The sequence below is a fragment of the Phyllostomus hastatus genome, unplaced genomic scaffold (assembly GCF_019186645.2).
Source record: "Phyllostomus hastatus isolate PE091 unplaced genomic scaffold, TTU_PhHast_1.1 phas_scaffold_501, whole genome shotgun sequence".
Taxonomy (NCBI): Eukaryota; Metazoa; Chordata; class Mammalia; order Chiroptera; family Phyllostomidae; genus Phyllostomus; species Phyllostomus hastatus.
In genome coordinates this window covers 70,657,194-70,672,949 of record NW_025334033.1, presented here as the reverse complement: position 1 = coordinate 70,672,949, position 15,756 = coordinate 70,657,194, and the positions used below count along the sequence as shown (strand labels likewise).

Here is a 15,756-nt window from a genome sequence, read left to right as displayed (position 1 = left end):
GAAATAGGAACTTTAAAAAAGTACGCATCATTTCTAAAAGCCTCCATTGCTTCTAAAAATATATTAACCTTTTCCCTGCTGGTGTGAACAAACCAGAGTGCACACCAGGTGTGAAAGAGGTGCCGTGTCTGAAAGGCGTGGGCGGGGGGGCTGCAACTGGGCATTTCAGGCAGGAGGGGGTCGCCCATCGTGAATCAGAGGCTCGTGAAACTGTCACCTCTGCAGGTGATGACAGCGGTGGCGGCGAGGCTGGGTGCTGCTGCCGTCGGTTTCAGGACGCCAGGGATTGCAGGAGGGGCAGGCAGCTGCCCCAGCCCCCATGGGACCAGAGAGGGTGACCCCAAGGCTGCTGGGCAGCGCCCCCACCACCACATGCCCAGGCCCATGTCCCCCGGAGCCACCCCCGCCGGCCCCCCTGCCCCTCTGCTCTCCAGGTCTTGTGGCTCTGGGCCTGGCACCCCGCCAGGGTGCTGGTCACCAGTCCCCTGCCCTGGGGTGCGGGTGGGGAGCGCAGAGAGGCCGGGGTGCTCCGGCCCGCACAGCCAGTGAGGGGCGCCCTGAACCCCGGGGGGCGGGGGGGAGGAGAACCAGCCTGGACGCAGGCCGCCAGCTGGTTACAGAGAAGAGGCTCGCCGGCTGGGAACGAGCGCACAGTGCGCGCGCGCGTGACGGGCAGCTGGTTTTCGTGGTCGTTTCGCTCGCAGACTACAGAGTAATCGGCAAAATAGGCGAGGGGACGTTCTCGGAAGTGGTGAAGATGCAGAGCCTGCGGGACGGACGCTGCTACGCAGGCAAGCAGATGAGGCAGCCCTTCGAGAGGTAGGCGGCCGGCCCCGCGGGCACCGCGCGGCTGCGGGTTCGAGCCAGGGGCGGCGTCTGTCCGCGGGGGGCCGCACGCACGCGGCGGCTCGCGAGGCACAGGCTTCCGCAGGCAGCGAGGGCTAGCCCTGGGCCTCCCGTGCTGGGTGTCACGGGCGTCCCCGTTCACTGTGCTGCCAGTGACTCACGGCCACCAGGAGTTTAAACTGCACACGCGTGCCTCACTCTCAACACTCCCCGTTTCCGTGAAGTCGTGTGTGCTGGGCTTTTGCAATGAAACCTCCGTCCCAGGGCACCGGACGCCCGTGCGGTTTAATGGCTTGTGACTCGAGGAACCGAGCTTTCCTTCAGCGCTGGGGATGCTGGCTCCGCGGGTGGCATCTGTGGAGGGGGGGGCTCTCTGGTGTGGGTTCGTGCCCTGGAGGGCGGCGGCGGCGGCCCCGCCCCTCAGAGCAGCCTCCCGGGTCTTCGGGTTCACCGCGGAGCCTGCCCCACGGCAGACCAGGGGGAGGGGGAGGGGGAGACCGGCCTCCAGTGCAGAGGGTCGAGGTCTCCGCACCCCTACGCACGTTTCCCCAGGCAGTCACCCTCCCCCACGACGCAGAGCCTTCTGCGGGGCTGGGGGGCAGGCCTGGGCTGCAGGCCCTCCGCGTGAAAAATGGCCCCGCAGAGCAGAAGGGCGGGTGGGGCAGTCACTGGAGTCCGAGAGGGCGGAGGACGCTAATTTCGTCCTCCTGACGTCCCCATGGGACTGAGGCGGTCAGCGCTGGTTTGTGCAGGAGCACAGGTGCTTAGAGATGTGACGCCACGCGACAGTTGTCCCTCTGGGTCGCAGGGAGGCAGAGCCAGCTCTGCGTCCAGACGTCTCCTCGGCCGCCCGGAGCGGGTGGCCGCTGACCGGCTCTGCTACGACTGCAGCTGCCGGCCTCGCGCGGTCCTCTGCTCCGGCCGGTCCTCCCGGCGCTGCGTTCTCGGGGTCCCTCTCCCCGCCTCCACCTCCACCGCTGCGCCTCGGGCAGGCAGTGCAGGAGGCGAGGCCCGCGTGCTGACGGCCCGTGTGGCGGAGCAGCCTCCCGTGGAGACACGCGCCGCAGGCCCTCGGACCCTCCGCGTCTCTGAGGAGCCCTGGCTCCTTGGGCTGCAGGAGGACGCCGGGAGACCAGGTTCCCGCACCACGTGCGCTCACTGCGGCCGGAGTGGCACCGCCCGCCGGCGGGCGAGCTCGGTGGCCGCGGCCAGTGCGCGTGCGTGCTGGCCGGTGCGCGCTGGCCGGTGCGCGCACCCTCCGCCTCTCTCCACTTCTGCATCCGTCCCTCCATCCCCCCCCAGGCAGATAACCACGAGTGCACGCCGACCTGGGTAAATGCCCGCGTGGGTAAACACGCCGGGGCCGGGCAGGTCTGACTCACAGGAGGAGAATCCCGTTAGCAAACACGGCGGGAGCGAGGGAAAGAGAAGGCCACCGGAGAGGCGCGGCAGTAACCCCCGCCGGCCGGACAGACAGACCGCGCCCACGGGAGGGAGGCTCCGGGGAACGGGGCTTCCGCACGCACGGCCTCCGCCGCCGCCGCCGCCCGCCCTCCCCTCCCTGTTGGTAATTACCGTGGTGGTTTCAACTGTGTCCTCGAGTTACTGGATATGCCTCCCTCTGGGAGGCAGGGCCCGCGTTCCTTCCCTTGAACGTGGGCTGGGCTCAGGGCCTTGTGTCTCCAGAACAGACAGTGAAAAGGGAAAGGCAGCAGCTGCACCGCGAGATGCCTGGACGCTGCCACTTAGCCAGCTGATTGACGGGACGCCATCAGGAATGGGACAGGCGATGCTCCGCGCTCTCTGGCCTGCCTGCTGGGATGGGAGGGGCTCGTCACCTCCACGGAGTCGCTTCCCAGAGACCCGCAGTCTCAGTTTAACTGTGAGGACGCATCGGACCAGGCAGGTGCAGGCGCCCCTGCGCAACGCCTGCCCGGGGCGCTCACACCTGTCCGGGACGCGACACAGGGCCCCCCCCCCCCCCCCGGGAACCATCCGGGAGCGGAGGTGCCTGAGGGCCCCCGAGTGCAGGGCGGCGTCCTGACCCCGGAAGAGGAGAAGACAGTAGTGGGAGAATGGGGGGCGGGGGGGTTGAGTAGAGCGTCTGGTTGAACTAGCAGAGCCGTGCCCACGTTAATTCGGTTTTGATCATTGCTGGGTGAGGTGTGAACGTCGGGGGTGGGTGGCGACAGGAGCTTTCCGCACCATCCTTGCGACTCAGCTGTGCGTCTGAAATCGTTTCAAACTGAAAAGCACAACAGTCAAGTGAAACCACCCAGCCAGCCCCAGGAGGTCTGGAGTGAGCTTTCTCTGTTGGGGAAGGTATGGCTGCTGTTTCCGAATGGTAGGAAGAAACGACTTTATGTTTCTTCTAGAAAGTGAAGCACTTTGGTGTCATTTCTAGGAATGAGGTTGCTAATAATTTTTGGATGCTCTCGTGTCACTGATTCTTTTTTTTTAAATATTTTATTTATCTATTTTTAGAGAGGGAAGGGAGGAAGAAAGAGAGAGAGAGAGAGAAACTTCAATGTGCGGTTGCTGGGGGTCATGGCCTGCAACCCAGGCATGTGCCCTGACTGGGAATCGAACCTGCGACACTTTGGTTCGCAGCCCGCGCTCAGTCCACTGAGCTACGCCAACCAAGGCGTGTCGCTGAGTCTTGATCCCCACATTGAATGCTGTTCTTTGGTTTTGGTTTTGAACCCGGAAGACACTCTGTCTCGCTTTCCGAGTTCTGGAGTCTCCAGCAGCAGCATCAAACGACTAGCTCTCCCCTACGGTGAAAACCTCTCTGCTGTTCTCTCCGCCCTTCCGGACGGCCCTGCGCAGGGTGTGGGCGGCGGGAGAGACTCAAGGCGGCGACGGCAGCCATGCCAGGCGACTGCGGCAGCCGCTCCGAGCCCCGCTGCCCACCCTGCCAGCCCTGGGTGGGTCTCGCCCACGCGTCACTCGCCCACGCGTCACCTGTCCTCGCGTCACCGCCCGCGCATGGCCCTTGGAGGCGGAGGCCCTGCTGCCTCCTTTCAGACCAGGGGCCGTGGGCCAGAGAGAGAAGGTCCCTAACCTGCCTGGCGTCACCGGCGGCCAGTGCTGGGGCCGAGTGTGGGACCCGCCCTGCAGGTCCGCTGCTTGCTGGTGCTCCGTGCCTCTCCTTGTGTGAAATGTGCCGGAGTGTTCCTTTCTTGAGTGTTTGCAACCGTTCCCCGGGGAAATCACCCGGGGCTGCAGGGCGGCGTCCCTGTGGGAGGCTCCCCCTCCGTGAGGGCTGCAGCCCCGGAGACGCCGCAGCGGCGGGCGAGGACAGCGCCGCGCCTCCGTGGCACCGGGTGCTGGAGGCTCGGACGGGGCGCCGGCCGCCAGTGCCGTGGGGGTCCGGGCTGTGGAGCGCGTTTCTGACCAGGTCTCTGACCGCCTGTGGGAGACTGTGGCCACCGCCTTGACGCAGAAGGACCCACACCCTAGGGACCCGGGCCTGCGTGGAGCTGATGCGTGGGACAGACACACAGATGCCTCCAGAAACGCGCACGGCCGGCCGCAGACGCCTCAGCGCCGAGCGGGGACCGCCTTCCGGTGCAGCTGGGGTGCAGGGAGAGCCACACCGCGTGCGCAAGGGCGTTGTCGCCGGGCCGCTGGCGAGAGCGGGGAACCTGAAGGCACCGGTATTTCACTCACAAGTTCCGTGTCCGTGGACGAGAGACTCACACACAGACCACGTCCTCAGGACTAGAAGAACCGTCACTGCCGTGCCCCGGGGGGCCGCAGTCGCTGTGAGGGGGTCCGGCGCAGGGTCCCCGGCGCAGGGTCCCCGCTGAAGGCCGATGGCCAGTTCGACACCTTCGGACGCCCGTCAAGGCTGAGCGGCGACGGGGCGGGTGGGGTCAAGTCAGGGCACGCTGGGACCGAAGGACCCACGGCCCGCAGAGGGAGGGTGAGGCCGGGGTGGTGGGGGCCGAGCTGCGGGGGCTGACATCAGTGGCAGCACTGGGTCCCCCGGCTCTCGACCGGCTGGCATCGCCGTCAGTGGCTATTTTAGAAGTACGGCTCTATTTTAGGCAGCATTTTTTAAATAGCTGAAGACAGGCTGTGTGACTTGATCAAAACAAGGAGGCACAGGGTTTCTAAATAAAAGAGCATCTGAAATTATTTTTAAAAGACTCAGATAGAGCCTTGCCAAATAATTTGGGTTTTCGTAAGGTTTTTGTGAAGCGTTCATGAGAGGCCACTCACGCACCGGAGTGCCACCCAGCGGGAGTGAGGGTCCGGAAAGGGACGCGATGGTGCAGCCGACCCTGTGGTCCGCCTGGACGACTCCTGCCGCCACTGCCGCCGGGGCTCGGCCAAGGCAGCGCCGCCTGTTCTGGGCAGCCAGCGGCCGCCGCCTGAGCGTCCGGGGTGCGGCCCCCCCCGCCCTGCTCCTGGCTCCTTGCCCAGCACCCCCAGCCCCCCTGTGCCCCCGTTCCAGCCACCAGAGGGCCCTCCTTCTGGACCTGGCCCCACGTGGTGGGCAGCATCTTTTTTGTTCTTTGTCCTGAGTGGGAGGGGACTGCGGGTGGCAATGAAAGAAGGGTCTAGAACAGGGGTGTCCCACCATGGCCTGCAGGCCGGGGGCCTCCCGGGATGGCCATGAATGTGGCCCAACACAAAATCACAAATTCACTTAAAACATTACGGGAATTTGTTTGCAATTACGTGTCGCAATGCCTTTAATGTGTGGCCCGAGTTCTTCCTCCAGTGCGTCCCCGAGACGCCAGAACATTCTAGCCTGAGGCGACCTCACTCTCAGACGGCTCGGGGGGTCTCCTTCCTCCCCACCGGGCCCCCAGCCGCTGGCCGGCGCGAGAGACGGGTCAGAGGGCAGCGGGGCGGACTCGCCCGCCCGAGGAGAGGGCACCCCACCATCGCTTCCCCTCAGAACTCTGGGGCGGGCCGTGCGGCCGCGTGTCCCCCGGGTGCTGAGGGGACACCTGTGGCCAGGTGAAGGAAGCTGAAAAGATGCGCAGCCCTCAGAAACGATAAGAAGGAAGGGTGGGTCCATCCGTGAAATTAAAAATGCTCCTTTTCACGTGGCGCTTACACCGCTCAGGTGGTTAGCTCCCATAAACTGATGAACAGGGGGTTTTATTATCTGTGTCTGCATGTATTAACAGCAGCAGAAACCACCGGGGTACCCCTCCAGGAGCGTAGGTGGGATGGTTTGCCCGTCTGCTGGGGCTGGGGGGACCCTGGCTTCCGTGAGACAGTGCGGAACCTCGACAAGCTGAACTGTAGCCGCCCATGGGAGAGGCACGGCTGAGCCTGCTGCGTCTTCCAGCTGCGACCGCGGGGGGCTGCTAGCGGCGTCTTGGCCGGCCTCGGCGGCCGGCCCGAGTGACGCGGGGCGCCCTGTCTCTGCCCGCACAGCAGCCTGGAGCAGGCCAACAGCCTCCGGGAGGTCCGAGCCCTGCGGCACCTGAACCCGCACCCGCACATCCTCACGCTGCACGAGGTGGTCTTGTAAGTACGCCCGGGCCCGGCGGCGGTGTCTGGACTCGATGGCGGTGACTGAATCTCTCTTTAAGAAAAATAAAACCGAGGTGGGCATTTTAGACGTTTGCTTAGCTGCTCTGAGAGTCACGGTTTTCATCTTAAGTCGCCTGTTGACCCGTGGCCGTGTGCCCGACCCCTAAGGCAGCAGGGCCTCCACCCAGGCCACGCTCGAGCGCACGGAGTCCCCGGCTCCCGGCCAGTGAGGCTGCTGTGGGCCAGTGGCGGCTCTGGGCACGGAGACCCCCCCACACCCCCCACCCCCCAGCCCCCACCCGGTGCAAGCCGCAGCCCTCAGGGATGGCTCTGTGGGCGCACCTCGGACGGCTCTCCCTTCCCCTGCCGCGCTCGCTCCGTGGTTGCCTGCAGCCGCTCTCCCTCCGACCGCACAGTTTCAGGGGTGAGGGGGTGCCATTTCTGGTCTAACTGTGGGCTGCGTCCATAGGCTCGCTTACCAGCCAGGAGAGCCAGATGCAGCCAGTCTGCAGGCGTGGGCGACTGGGCCCTGCACCCGGGACCGGGACCCGGACCCAGATGGGGGGCCAGGCTCCTCAGGGCATCCAGGTCCCGCCTGCCCTGGGCCAGCGCAGCCCGGGTCCCGAGAAGGCAGCCTGGACTTTACGACCCGGCCAGCAGCCACAGCCTCCGACAGCTGCGGGCGGCAGGCGTTCCCAGAGGCGCGAGCAGTTTTAAACGTGGCGTCAGCTCCCTGGCCCTGGCTGTGTGGCCTCCTGGCCGGCGCCGTCCGGAGCGGTCAGTCTGGGCTGGGCCTGGAGACGGCCGTCTGCGGGGCACAGGCCCGGCCCGGCCCGCGGCAGCGGCGCTTCACGAGTCCTTCAGAAAGCGTCTCTGTCCGGAGCTGGCGTGGGCCTCCTCCCAGCCCCACCCGAGGCACCCAGAGCCAGTGGGGGCCCACGGGCTGCCCGGCCTGGGGCCGGGGGTCCCTTTCGGGGCTGTGTGAGCTCAGGAGAAGCTGGCGGCTCAGCCAGAGGCCACGGTACCCGCCCCCTGCCCCCACCCCCCACAAGGGTGATGTCTCTCATCTTTCCCCCTTTTCCCGACCGGCTCCTGGGCTCTGCTCCCCGTTGAGGAGTACCCCAACCCCATGGGTGCTGTTCAGGTACAATGAAACCGAGGTCGCGGTCACAGGGCTATTGCACCCCCCCTCTCCCCCCGAGGTTCTGCTGGGCCCCGCCCCCGCCCTCGGGCTTCTCTGTGCCCAGAGCAGAGTTTCCGGGGTCACGACCCGCGGCTTCGGAAACCGGCGGGTGGGAAGGGGTTAAAGTGTTTGCCTGAAGTGCAGTTCTGCTGTGATTTCAAATTAATTTTACCTGGAATATTTACTTAAAGTAAAAACTTCTCCTCTTTCAGTCATTACCCCTTAGACTCTGTCTGGTGTGGGAGTGCGTCATTTTTACCAGAAATGTTTGCAGATGAGTCAGATGTTTGATTGTCTTTTCTGACGAAGGCCTGACAACGCCCTTAAAGTCCTGCTTTCTTCTTCAGCGACAGAAAATCTGGGTCTCTTGCGCTGATATGTGAACTGATGGACGTGAATATTTATGAGCTGATACGAGGTACGTGGACTCATTTGAAAGCTAATCCAAGAACTTTCATGTGTTTATTTATTCATTTATTTGTTTATTTTCAGAGAGAGAAGGGAGGGAGAAAGACAGGTACAGAAACATCGATGTGTGGTTGCCTCTCACACGCCCCCAAACAGGGGCCTGACCTGCAACCCAGGCCTGCGCCCTGACTGGGAGTGGAACCAGCGACCCTTTGGTTCGCAGACCAGCACTCAGTCCACGGAGCCAGCCTAGGCGAGCCAGCACGCACTCGTGGGCTCCGCGGCGGCGGGTCCTGAGTTGGAGCGCGTGTGCAAGAGGGGCCAGCCTAGGCGAGCAGAGCGGGAGGGCCGCCCTCGAGAGTGGCCGGGACCGACGACGTGGGCCGCCGTCCGTGCCCAGGCTCCACACTGGGCCTGACTCGCCCCCTGCCAGTTGGGGCCGTGCGTCCTTCGGAGACACCGGGGGCGAGCGTGTGAGCGGTGCCGTGGACACTGTGGTGGCCCCCAAGGGTGCCTCCAAGCCCGGCCAGCCAAGCCAGGCACAGGCCTGGGGACCGTGGTCTCTGGCGGGAGGGGGTGTGTGCCATGACTCTGTCACAGCAGGCCATGCTGGCAGCCACCGTCCCTCAGCACGGAGGACAGCAAAGGCCGTAGGTGATCCTCGTGCTGACTTGAACTTTGCCACGTGACTAGTGTTGCCCGTGGCAACGCTCGGACTGTTCCGGATGAGAGGGTTTGGTGAAACTGAACTTGGTCAGGGTGCTGGAGCAGACAGGGCGCCTGTTTCCCCAGCAGCTTCGCTCCTCCATCGGGAGGGGGTTCAGGGGCGGGGGTTCCGGGGTGGGGGCGGCACCGCGCCCTCACCCAGGGCTGCAGAGGGGCGGGGTGCCCAGGAGCGGGGAGCGGGCTCCTCCACTGGGACCAAAGAGGAAACACGGGGCCAATAGTGCCGATGGGACGTGCTCCTGGTGTTCGGAGTTGGTAAGTGAGAATGGTTACTTTACAGATTTAAAAAGTAATAGCTTAAAGCACACGCCTGTGCCATTAAAACCGAGTGAGCAGCGACGAGTCCCCGAACCAGGAGAAGGAGGGCGCCGGAGTGCGGTCAGGGGTAGCACGTCCCACAGGCCTGCGGGGCGGGGCGGGCCACGTGGGACACAGGCGGCGCGGACGCCCAGCGAGCTGGCGTGCTGCTCGCCCGCGTCAGCCCAGTGGGGCAGCAGGCGGCCCCTGGTTAGAGCCGGGCAGGACGGCAGAGAAGCCATCGGTCTTCTGGGAGCGAAGTGAGGCCCTGCTGCCCTGCGGCCGCGGTCTGTCCCCCTCTGAGTGGACCTTTCCGTCCAGACCGGAGCCCAGGAAAACTCTGGGTTCCCGGGGGACTCCCGACGCTCCCTGGTCTGCAATCGGAGGGGCGGCGTCCTGGGGAAGCCCCCAGGCCCCGGCAGGTGTGTCAGACCAGGCTGCCCCGGGGGTCTTACCCGACACCGCCCCCACGGCGAAGGGCACGCGGGCACCGTCGCGCCAGGCGGAGCCACGCTGCTGGGGAGAACGTAAGCGGCTCGTTCCGTAGGCGCACTCCATGTTTCCCGTACGACTGCTTCCCGTGGCTTCTCACAGGGGAGGCTAGATTTTCACACTCTGTTAAGTAAGAATGGGTTCTGCTTTTTATGTACAAAAAGGGCCTAAGTACCGCCGGTACCGGCGCCGGCGCCGGGCCGTTTGCTTGCCGCGCAGGGAGAAGACGCCCGCTGTCGGAGCGCAAGGTGGCGCGCTACGCGTACCAGCTGTGCCGGGCCCTGGACCACGTGCACAGGTGCGCCGGGCGCGGCGCCCCCCCGCGGCCGCGCGGAGCAACTGGCGCGAGTGAGGCGCGACCAATTGTGTCCTTCCTTTTCTGTTGAACGCAGGAGTGGAATATTTCACAGAGATGTCAAACCGGAAAATATATTAATAAAGGTAAGGGCGTCTGTGTGAAAAATGGGTATCGGCGTAAAGGTGGAACCTCCGGTTCCCGCTGGGTGCGCTTTCAAGCCCAGATGATACCTGGCTGCGGGGTCTGCTCCTGTTTTTCCGTGTTCCCTCCCGGTTGGGAAAAACGGCTTAGTTGATAAACGTCACCGATGCCGTACATGTGGTGGAAGAAGACAATCTCGGGCACCTGGCTCAGACGATATCCAAAATCAAGCCCCTTTCAAACTATCATCCTAAACATTCGGAACCTCAAAGTGGGAGAGTCGGGGCCCCGGCTCTGGTCTGCGCCCCCAAAGCCACGTGAACGAGCGGCGGCTTCGGCACGTGCGCCCACCCGGGACGCCGGCACCGCAGCCCTCACCGTGGCGAGGGGACGGCCCGCGGGTGCCCCCTGCCCCAGCCCTCGACCCAGGCGCAGAGCAGCTGGCTTTCTGCTGTCACAGGATTAGTTTCCATTGTCCAGAAGGCTCTATAGATGGAAGTGGCTGGAATGCAGTTTTCTCCGGTCCGGCTGCTGTCCCTCAGCGTCGCTATCCTGGGATTCGGCCGAGTCGCCGGACCTGGGCCTCGCCTTTGGAAACCGCCCCCCGCCCCCCGAGTTGCTGGGCGTTCCCCTCTGTCCCGGCCGGATCTCCTCTGTGCGCGCGCACGCGCGGGGCACGGCTGGCGGCCCGCCCACCTGGCTCCTCCCTCGGCTGCGTGCCGTCCGTCGGGCCGCCCGGCAGAGTCCTGTTTCATTTTTGCCAGTTAGAGAAAATATGCTTTAGCGTCTCCTTCTGACTCTTTATCTTAGAGTCTCCATCTCCCCGCGGACCCCGCCCCTTCGGCCTTGCCGTCCGCTCTTTCCGTCGGAGCCCCGTTACTGCGGAGGCGCCCCGGCCCGAGGCCCCCGCTTTGTGTTCCCAGGCTGCGCTTCTCCTGCCTCCCGACGCGCCTCGCCCTTTCCGTCGCGAGCCCCGCGAGGCGCGCTGGGGAGTGGGCGCGGAGGCGCGGCCCGCGGAGCTTCCCGGGCCGGCGGGCTCAGAGCCGCGCCGAGCGGAATGTCCGCTGCGGCCGTGAATGCCGGGGCCGCGAAGTCACCGACAGCCTGGGTTTTACTACCTGAAAGTGAGGGGCAAGGAGAACGGCGGGGATATCCTGAAACCCGCTTCTTCCCGGGTCCGCCCGACCTGCTCCAAAGAGCGAGCCCACGGGTGCCGGCCAGGCCGGGCTGCCCCGGGGCAGGCGGCGCGGCAGCTGACCGCGGGGTGCGGCTCCTTCGCAGCCTGGCGCTGCGACCTGACTCTTTCCGGGACCTGTGGCCATTTGGAAAGCTTGGTAAAGCACAGCCAGAACACCTGTCAACACGGCCTGCTGAAGGGAAGCCCCGCCTCCTTACCTGTGAGGGGCACCTCCAGGTGCTTAGAAAGGGAGAGCCGGGAATTTGCATTTTACAAGCCGGGCAGGTGCTGGTGACCCCCCAGCCCCATGCCCGTGACTGCTGGGGGTGGCCCACGGCGCAACAGCCCTCCCCCCCAGGACAGAGGGCAGTGTCCCTGCCTCCCCCCCCCTCGCAGCAGGACGTCCTGAAGCTCGGGGATTTCGGGTCCTGCTGCAGCGTCTACGCCGAGCAGCCGCACACGGAGTACATCTCCACCCGCTGGTACCGCGCCCCGGAGTGCCTGCTCACGGACGGCTGCTACAGCTACAAGATGGACCTGTGGAGCGCCGGCTGCGTCCTCTACGAGATGGCCAGGTAGGGCCGCGGGCGAGGCCTCGCGCTCTCGGGGTGGGGGGGGGGCGCCTGTGCCACACGGTGTCACGGTCGTCCCGGGGCTGTGCCTGCTTTCCGTGGGACCGTGCTTCCTGTCGGCACATTTCCTGCTTGCTGGTGACGGAGAACAGGACGGGGTCCGCGCCTTCCTCCCCCGGCACCCCCTGCCCTGGGTCTCTGCCTCGGCGGCGGCGGCGGTGAAACGACCAGCCGCCAAGCTAGGAACTGAGCGGAAACTTGTTACCGCCACCCGGGGGTCCTGCCGTGGGGGTGTGAGCGGTGGCCCCGGGCCTGACACCCTGGCCTTGGGGCTTCCCCCCGGGACGGGACATGGCATGGCAAGAAGGGAGGAGGGGGCCCGGGGGGCAGCCCGAAGCTGCCCAAGCCGGGTCCTCAATGGCTCACAGCGGGCGGTCAGGCGTGGGGCGCGCTCACCGTCTGGGGGGGGATGCACACCAGCGCAGGACAGCGGGGGGCGGGGGGGGTGCCCAGGCCTCCTGCCTCCTCCCCCGCTGGCTGCGTGACCGGTCCCGATGCAAGTGCACACCTTTGGCCCGGGACCACTCGGATGGGTGACTCCCCTGAGTCCAAAAGCGCGGGGAGCCCGCCCTCTCTCGCGCTCCGAGGCCGTGAATTACTTCGGGTGGGCGTCGCAGGGCCGCGGGGTTGGGGTGACCAGGGTGCCGGGGACGGCCCTGACCACAGCCCCGTCGCGTCCCCCCAGCCTGCAGCCCCTCTTCCCCGGGGTCAACGAGCTGGACCAGATCTCGAAGATCCACGACGTCATGGGCACCCCTCCCGCCAAGACCCTCACCAAGTTCAAGCAGTAAGTGCCCTGTGGCCCCGAGGGTCCCGTGGGGGCAGCCAGGGGGCCCGGGGGTGGGGCCCCTCAGTCCACCGGGGTCCCCGCTGCCGCCGAAGGGGCTGCAAGCCCCTCAGAGCCCCGGGGGCACAGGGGGGCGCTCTGCCGAGAGTGTCACGGGACAGCCCCCACCACCCCGCTGCGGGCAGCAGCCTGGGCACCGACCCAACGCAGGGCCCTCGGGTGCAGGAGGGCTGCGAGCGGCCACCCCGCTTCGCCCACGCCCCGGCACCAGCCAGGGCACCAGGACTCTAGGGCGCTGAGCTGCTCAATGAGGAAGAAGAGCCGGGGAGTGGCCCCCCCCCCCCGCGAGGGCCCCGTGGGCTTGAGGGGTGGGCGGCACCCAGCAGCCCCGAGACCGAGGAAAGCGAGGAGTGACGGCTGCTGGGGAAGCCCCCCCCTCCCACTGTCCTCGGGTGGAAGCGTGGTGTCGGTCTGTCTGAGGAAGGGCGTTGCTCTTCCGTTCACCGCGCACGGGCCTCACCGCTGCCCCTCCTTTACGCCCCAGGACCGCACGCGTTAGAGCAGTTTGAGGCTCGCAGCAGAGCCTGGGGGGAGGGGGGGGAGGACAGAGAAGAGACCCCCCCCCACCGCACCGCTGGCGGCACCCTCGGGGCACGTCTGCCAGTGCGAGGACCTGGCCCCGTGCCGTGAGCCCACCGTCCCCACGGGGCCGAGCCCGGGCGGCACGTGCTGTGGTTTGGGCGCTGCACGGCCGGGCCCCTCGGGTGGCGGACGGGCCCCCAGTGCAGGGCCCTGTAGAGTCGTCGTGACGACGGCCGCGTGCACTCAGTAACGGCGTGACCGCTTGTTGTCGTTGGGCTCCCAATGCAGGTCGAGAGCTATGAGTTTTGATTTTCCTTTTAAAAAGGGGTCAGGGATACCTCTCCCGACGGCCAGCCTGCCCCCGCAAGGCCTCTGCCTGCTGCGCGCCATGGTGGCCTATGACCCCGACGAGAGAATCACGGCCCACCAGGCCCTGCAGCACCCCTACTTCCGGGAGCAGAGGTGGGCGCTCGGGAGACTGTGGGGCAGGCCGGAGGGGCCCCGGACAGCGCTCTGTCTGACCCGCCCTTTTCTGAAACACCCGGAGCACTCCCTTGTTAGGATGGGGGGGGGCCCCCTGCACACCCCAGGGTGAACGGGGTGAGCTGGTTGTGAGGTCCGAGCGGGCATCGTGTGCACCCAGCGTGGGAAGTGCACGCCCACGGCGTCTGACCCCACACCTCTGGCCACTCCTGCGTGTGACCGTGCAGCTGAAGTCTGACCCTGACCTCGAGTCCCGGGCAGGGGCGGGCCTGTGGCAGGGCCACACCCACAACTCACAGAGTCCCCTCTGCTGCAGCCCAGAGGCTGTGGGGCCGGGACAGCAAAGGGGAAAAGGTCCTGGAGAAGCTCCCGGGAAAGAGCGGAGGCAGTGACCACGTGCAGGGCAGACACACGAGGAGACCGAGAGGCCGGCGCCGTTCAGGCGGCTCTCAGGGGTTGTCGCTCCCCCCTCCCTCCTCCCTCCCCGCAGGGCGGCAGAGAAGCAGGCTCTGGGCAGCCACAGAGACGCCGTCTTCCCGGAGCGCCCCGTGGCCGGGGACCCGCCCTGCGGCAACTGGCAGACCTCCAAGGAGAGCAGAAAGCAGGTGCGGAGGGAGTCCACGAGCTGGCGGGCCGCTGTGGCAGGACCGGCCGTCCTCAGGAGGCCTGTGTCTCTGAGTAGGGCCGACACCAGGCCAGCCACGGCTCCGGGGCCCTTTCCGCCCGCCCCCCAGCTTAGGGACCAGGACACCGTCTGTGTGAGCAGGCCGGGCCAGCGGCAGTGGGGCTCTTCCAGCCCGGGCCTGGCTGGGCGCCAGAGTGCCCCCAGGTGCTGTTCCTGGGCCCTCAGAGGGACCCTCGCTCGGGCACAGAGAAGCTCCGCCCTGGCCCAGACCGCCCAGACCACCCAGCTGGCCCCCCCTCCCCGCCCCGGGCCCCCCCCCCTGCAGTGCGTGCCATCTGCGCTGGGCCCCCAGCCCGTGAGCCGGCAGTGCGGCGGAGCGCCGTCCCACCAACACAGAGGCGGCTCACGCTCCGGCTCAGGAGCGGCTTCAGCGCCGTCACCCCTGCTTCACGTGCCGCGTGCTGGGCCCCCGGGGTCCGTGGTGACGTTGCCACCCCAGCATCCGCTTCCTCCCACGCCAGCGCGTGCGGAGCGTCCCTGCGGCGGCTGCTCAGGCCCCGCCCACCCGCGGCCGGCGCCGCAGCGCTGATGCCCCGGCCTGCCGCCCACGCTGCTTTCCTCTCCACGCCTTCCCGGGGTGCCTGCCCGCAGCTCCCCTCCCACTGCTCGGGCCCCACACCGCAGACGCCCGTTCCCTGCCCTGGGCCTCCCTCGTTTGCCCCCCAACTGCGGTCCCTCCCTGCTCAGCCGCCCCTCCTGGCGGCTCGGACGTCTGTCTGTCTGTGTCACCTTGCCGGTCCCCACCAGGGGCCCGCCTGCGGTCCGAGGCCGGCCCACGCACGTCTGCACGGCCACAGTGCGCACGTGGAAACATGCATGTGAAAAGATAAAAGCCACTCCTTGTCCACCAGCTGCACAGAAGCAGGTGGCAGCAGGTCCGGCGGACCCGGGGGTTGGGCAGGAGGCGGTGCCCTGGTCGGCCGGCCCCGTGGTGGCACGCAGGAGCCTGCAGCATGGACACCGCGGCTCCGCTGTGGCCGCAGAGGGTGGCCGCCTCACCTCGGGTGGCCGGGGCGGCACGTGTTGCCTGGTCGTGTCTCGTGACCAGGAAGCTGCGTCCGGTAGAAATGGCGCCAAAGAGCCTCTTGTCTCCCCCGATTTCCACGGGGGAGACGCCAGGCGGGCCCCATTGACCCGCGTCCTGTTTCAGCAGTGGCCCCTGAAGCAGCAGGAGGACCGGCCCGGGAGGCCGGCACCCGCCGGCCGGACGGAGCTGCCCAGACTGAAGCTCTCAGGGGCGACCAGCCTGCCGTCCCCCCGCCTGGCGCTGCCCCCCGTATTCGGACACAGAGGGCGCGGGGCGGCCCCGCGGCTGAGGCCCCTGGAGTGCCTGGGAGCAAACCAGAAGGTAGCGCCTCAAGGGCTCCCCTGAGCGCAGCGGCCGCCTCCACGCGGGCCGGCACTGAGTGGCCGCCGTTTCTCCACCAGGCAGACCCGCAGAGGGAGGTCAAGGCTGACGTGAAGCGGTGCCGCCTGCCTGCCGCGGAGCGGAGAGGCGGGGGCTGCTGAGCGGAGAGGCG

The 15,756-nt window shown here is 66.8% G+C and overlaps 1 protein-coding gene across 1 annotated transcript; it reads left to right on the top strand.

Annotated features, from left to right (window-relative positions):
• The first annotated feature begins 319 nt into the window (after window positions 1-319).
• MOK (MOK protein kinase) lies at window positions 320-15,756 on the top strand. Its single transcript, XM_045821968.1, has 11 exons — window positions 320-819; window positions 6,250-6,339; window positions 7,876-7,946; window positions 9,671-9,749; window positions 9,844-9,892; window positions 11,464-11,642; window positions 12,385-12,486; window positions 13,357-13,530; window positions 14,042-14,156; window positions 15,387-15,584; window positions 15,665-15,756. Exons 1-11 carry the CDS (start codon window positions 320-322, stop codon window positions 15,743-15,745), a joined length of 1,638 nt encoding a protein of 545 aa, XP_045677924.1. The 3' UTR covers window positions 15,746-15,756.

Bases quoted from the DNA above. Each gene is read 5' to 3' on its own strand.
- MOK (XM_045821968.1), top strand. From the start codon at position 320: ATGGGACCAGAGAGGGTGACCCCAAGGCTGCTGGGCAGCGCCCCCACC. The intron at 6,340-7,875 runs GTAAGTACGCCC...TTTCTTCTTCAG, and splicing joins ACGCTGCACGAGGTGGTCTT to CGACAGAAAATCTGGGTCTC. The intron at 12,487-13,356 runs GTAAGTGCCCTG...CTCCCAATGCAG, and splicing joins ACCCTCACCAAGTTCAAGCA to GTCGAGAGCTATGAGTTTTG.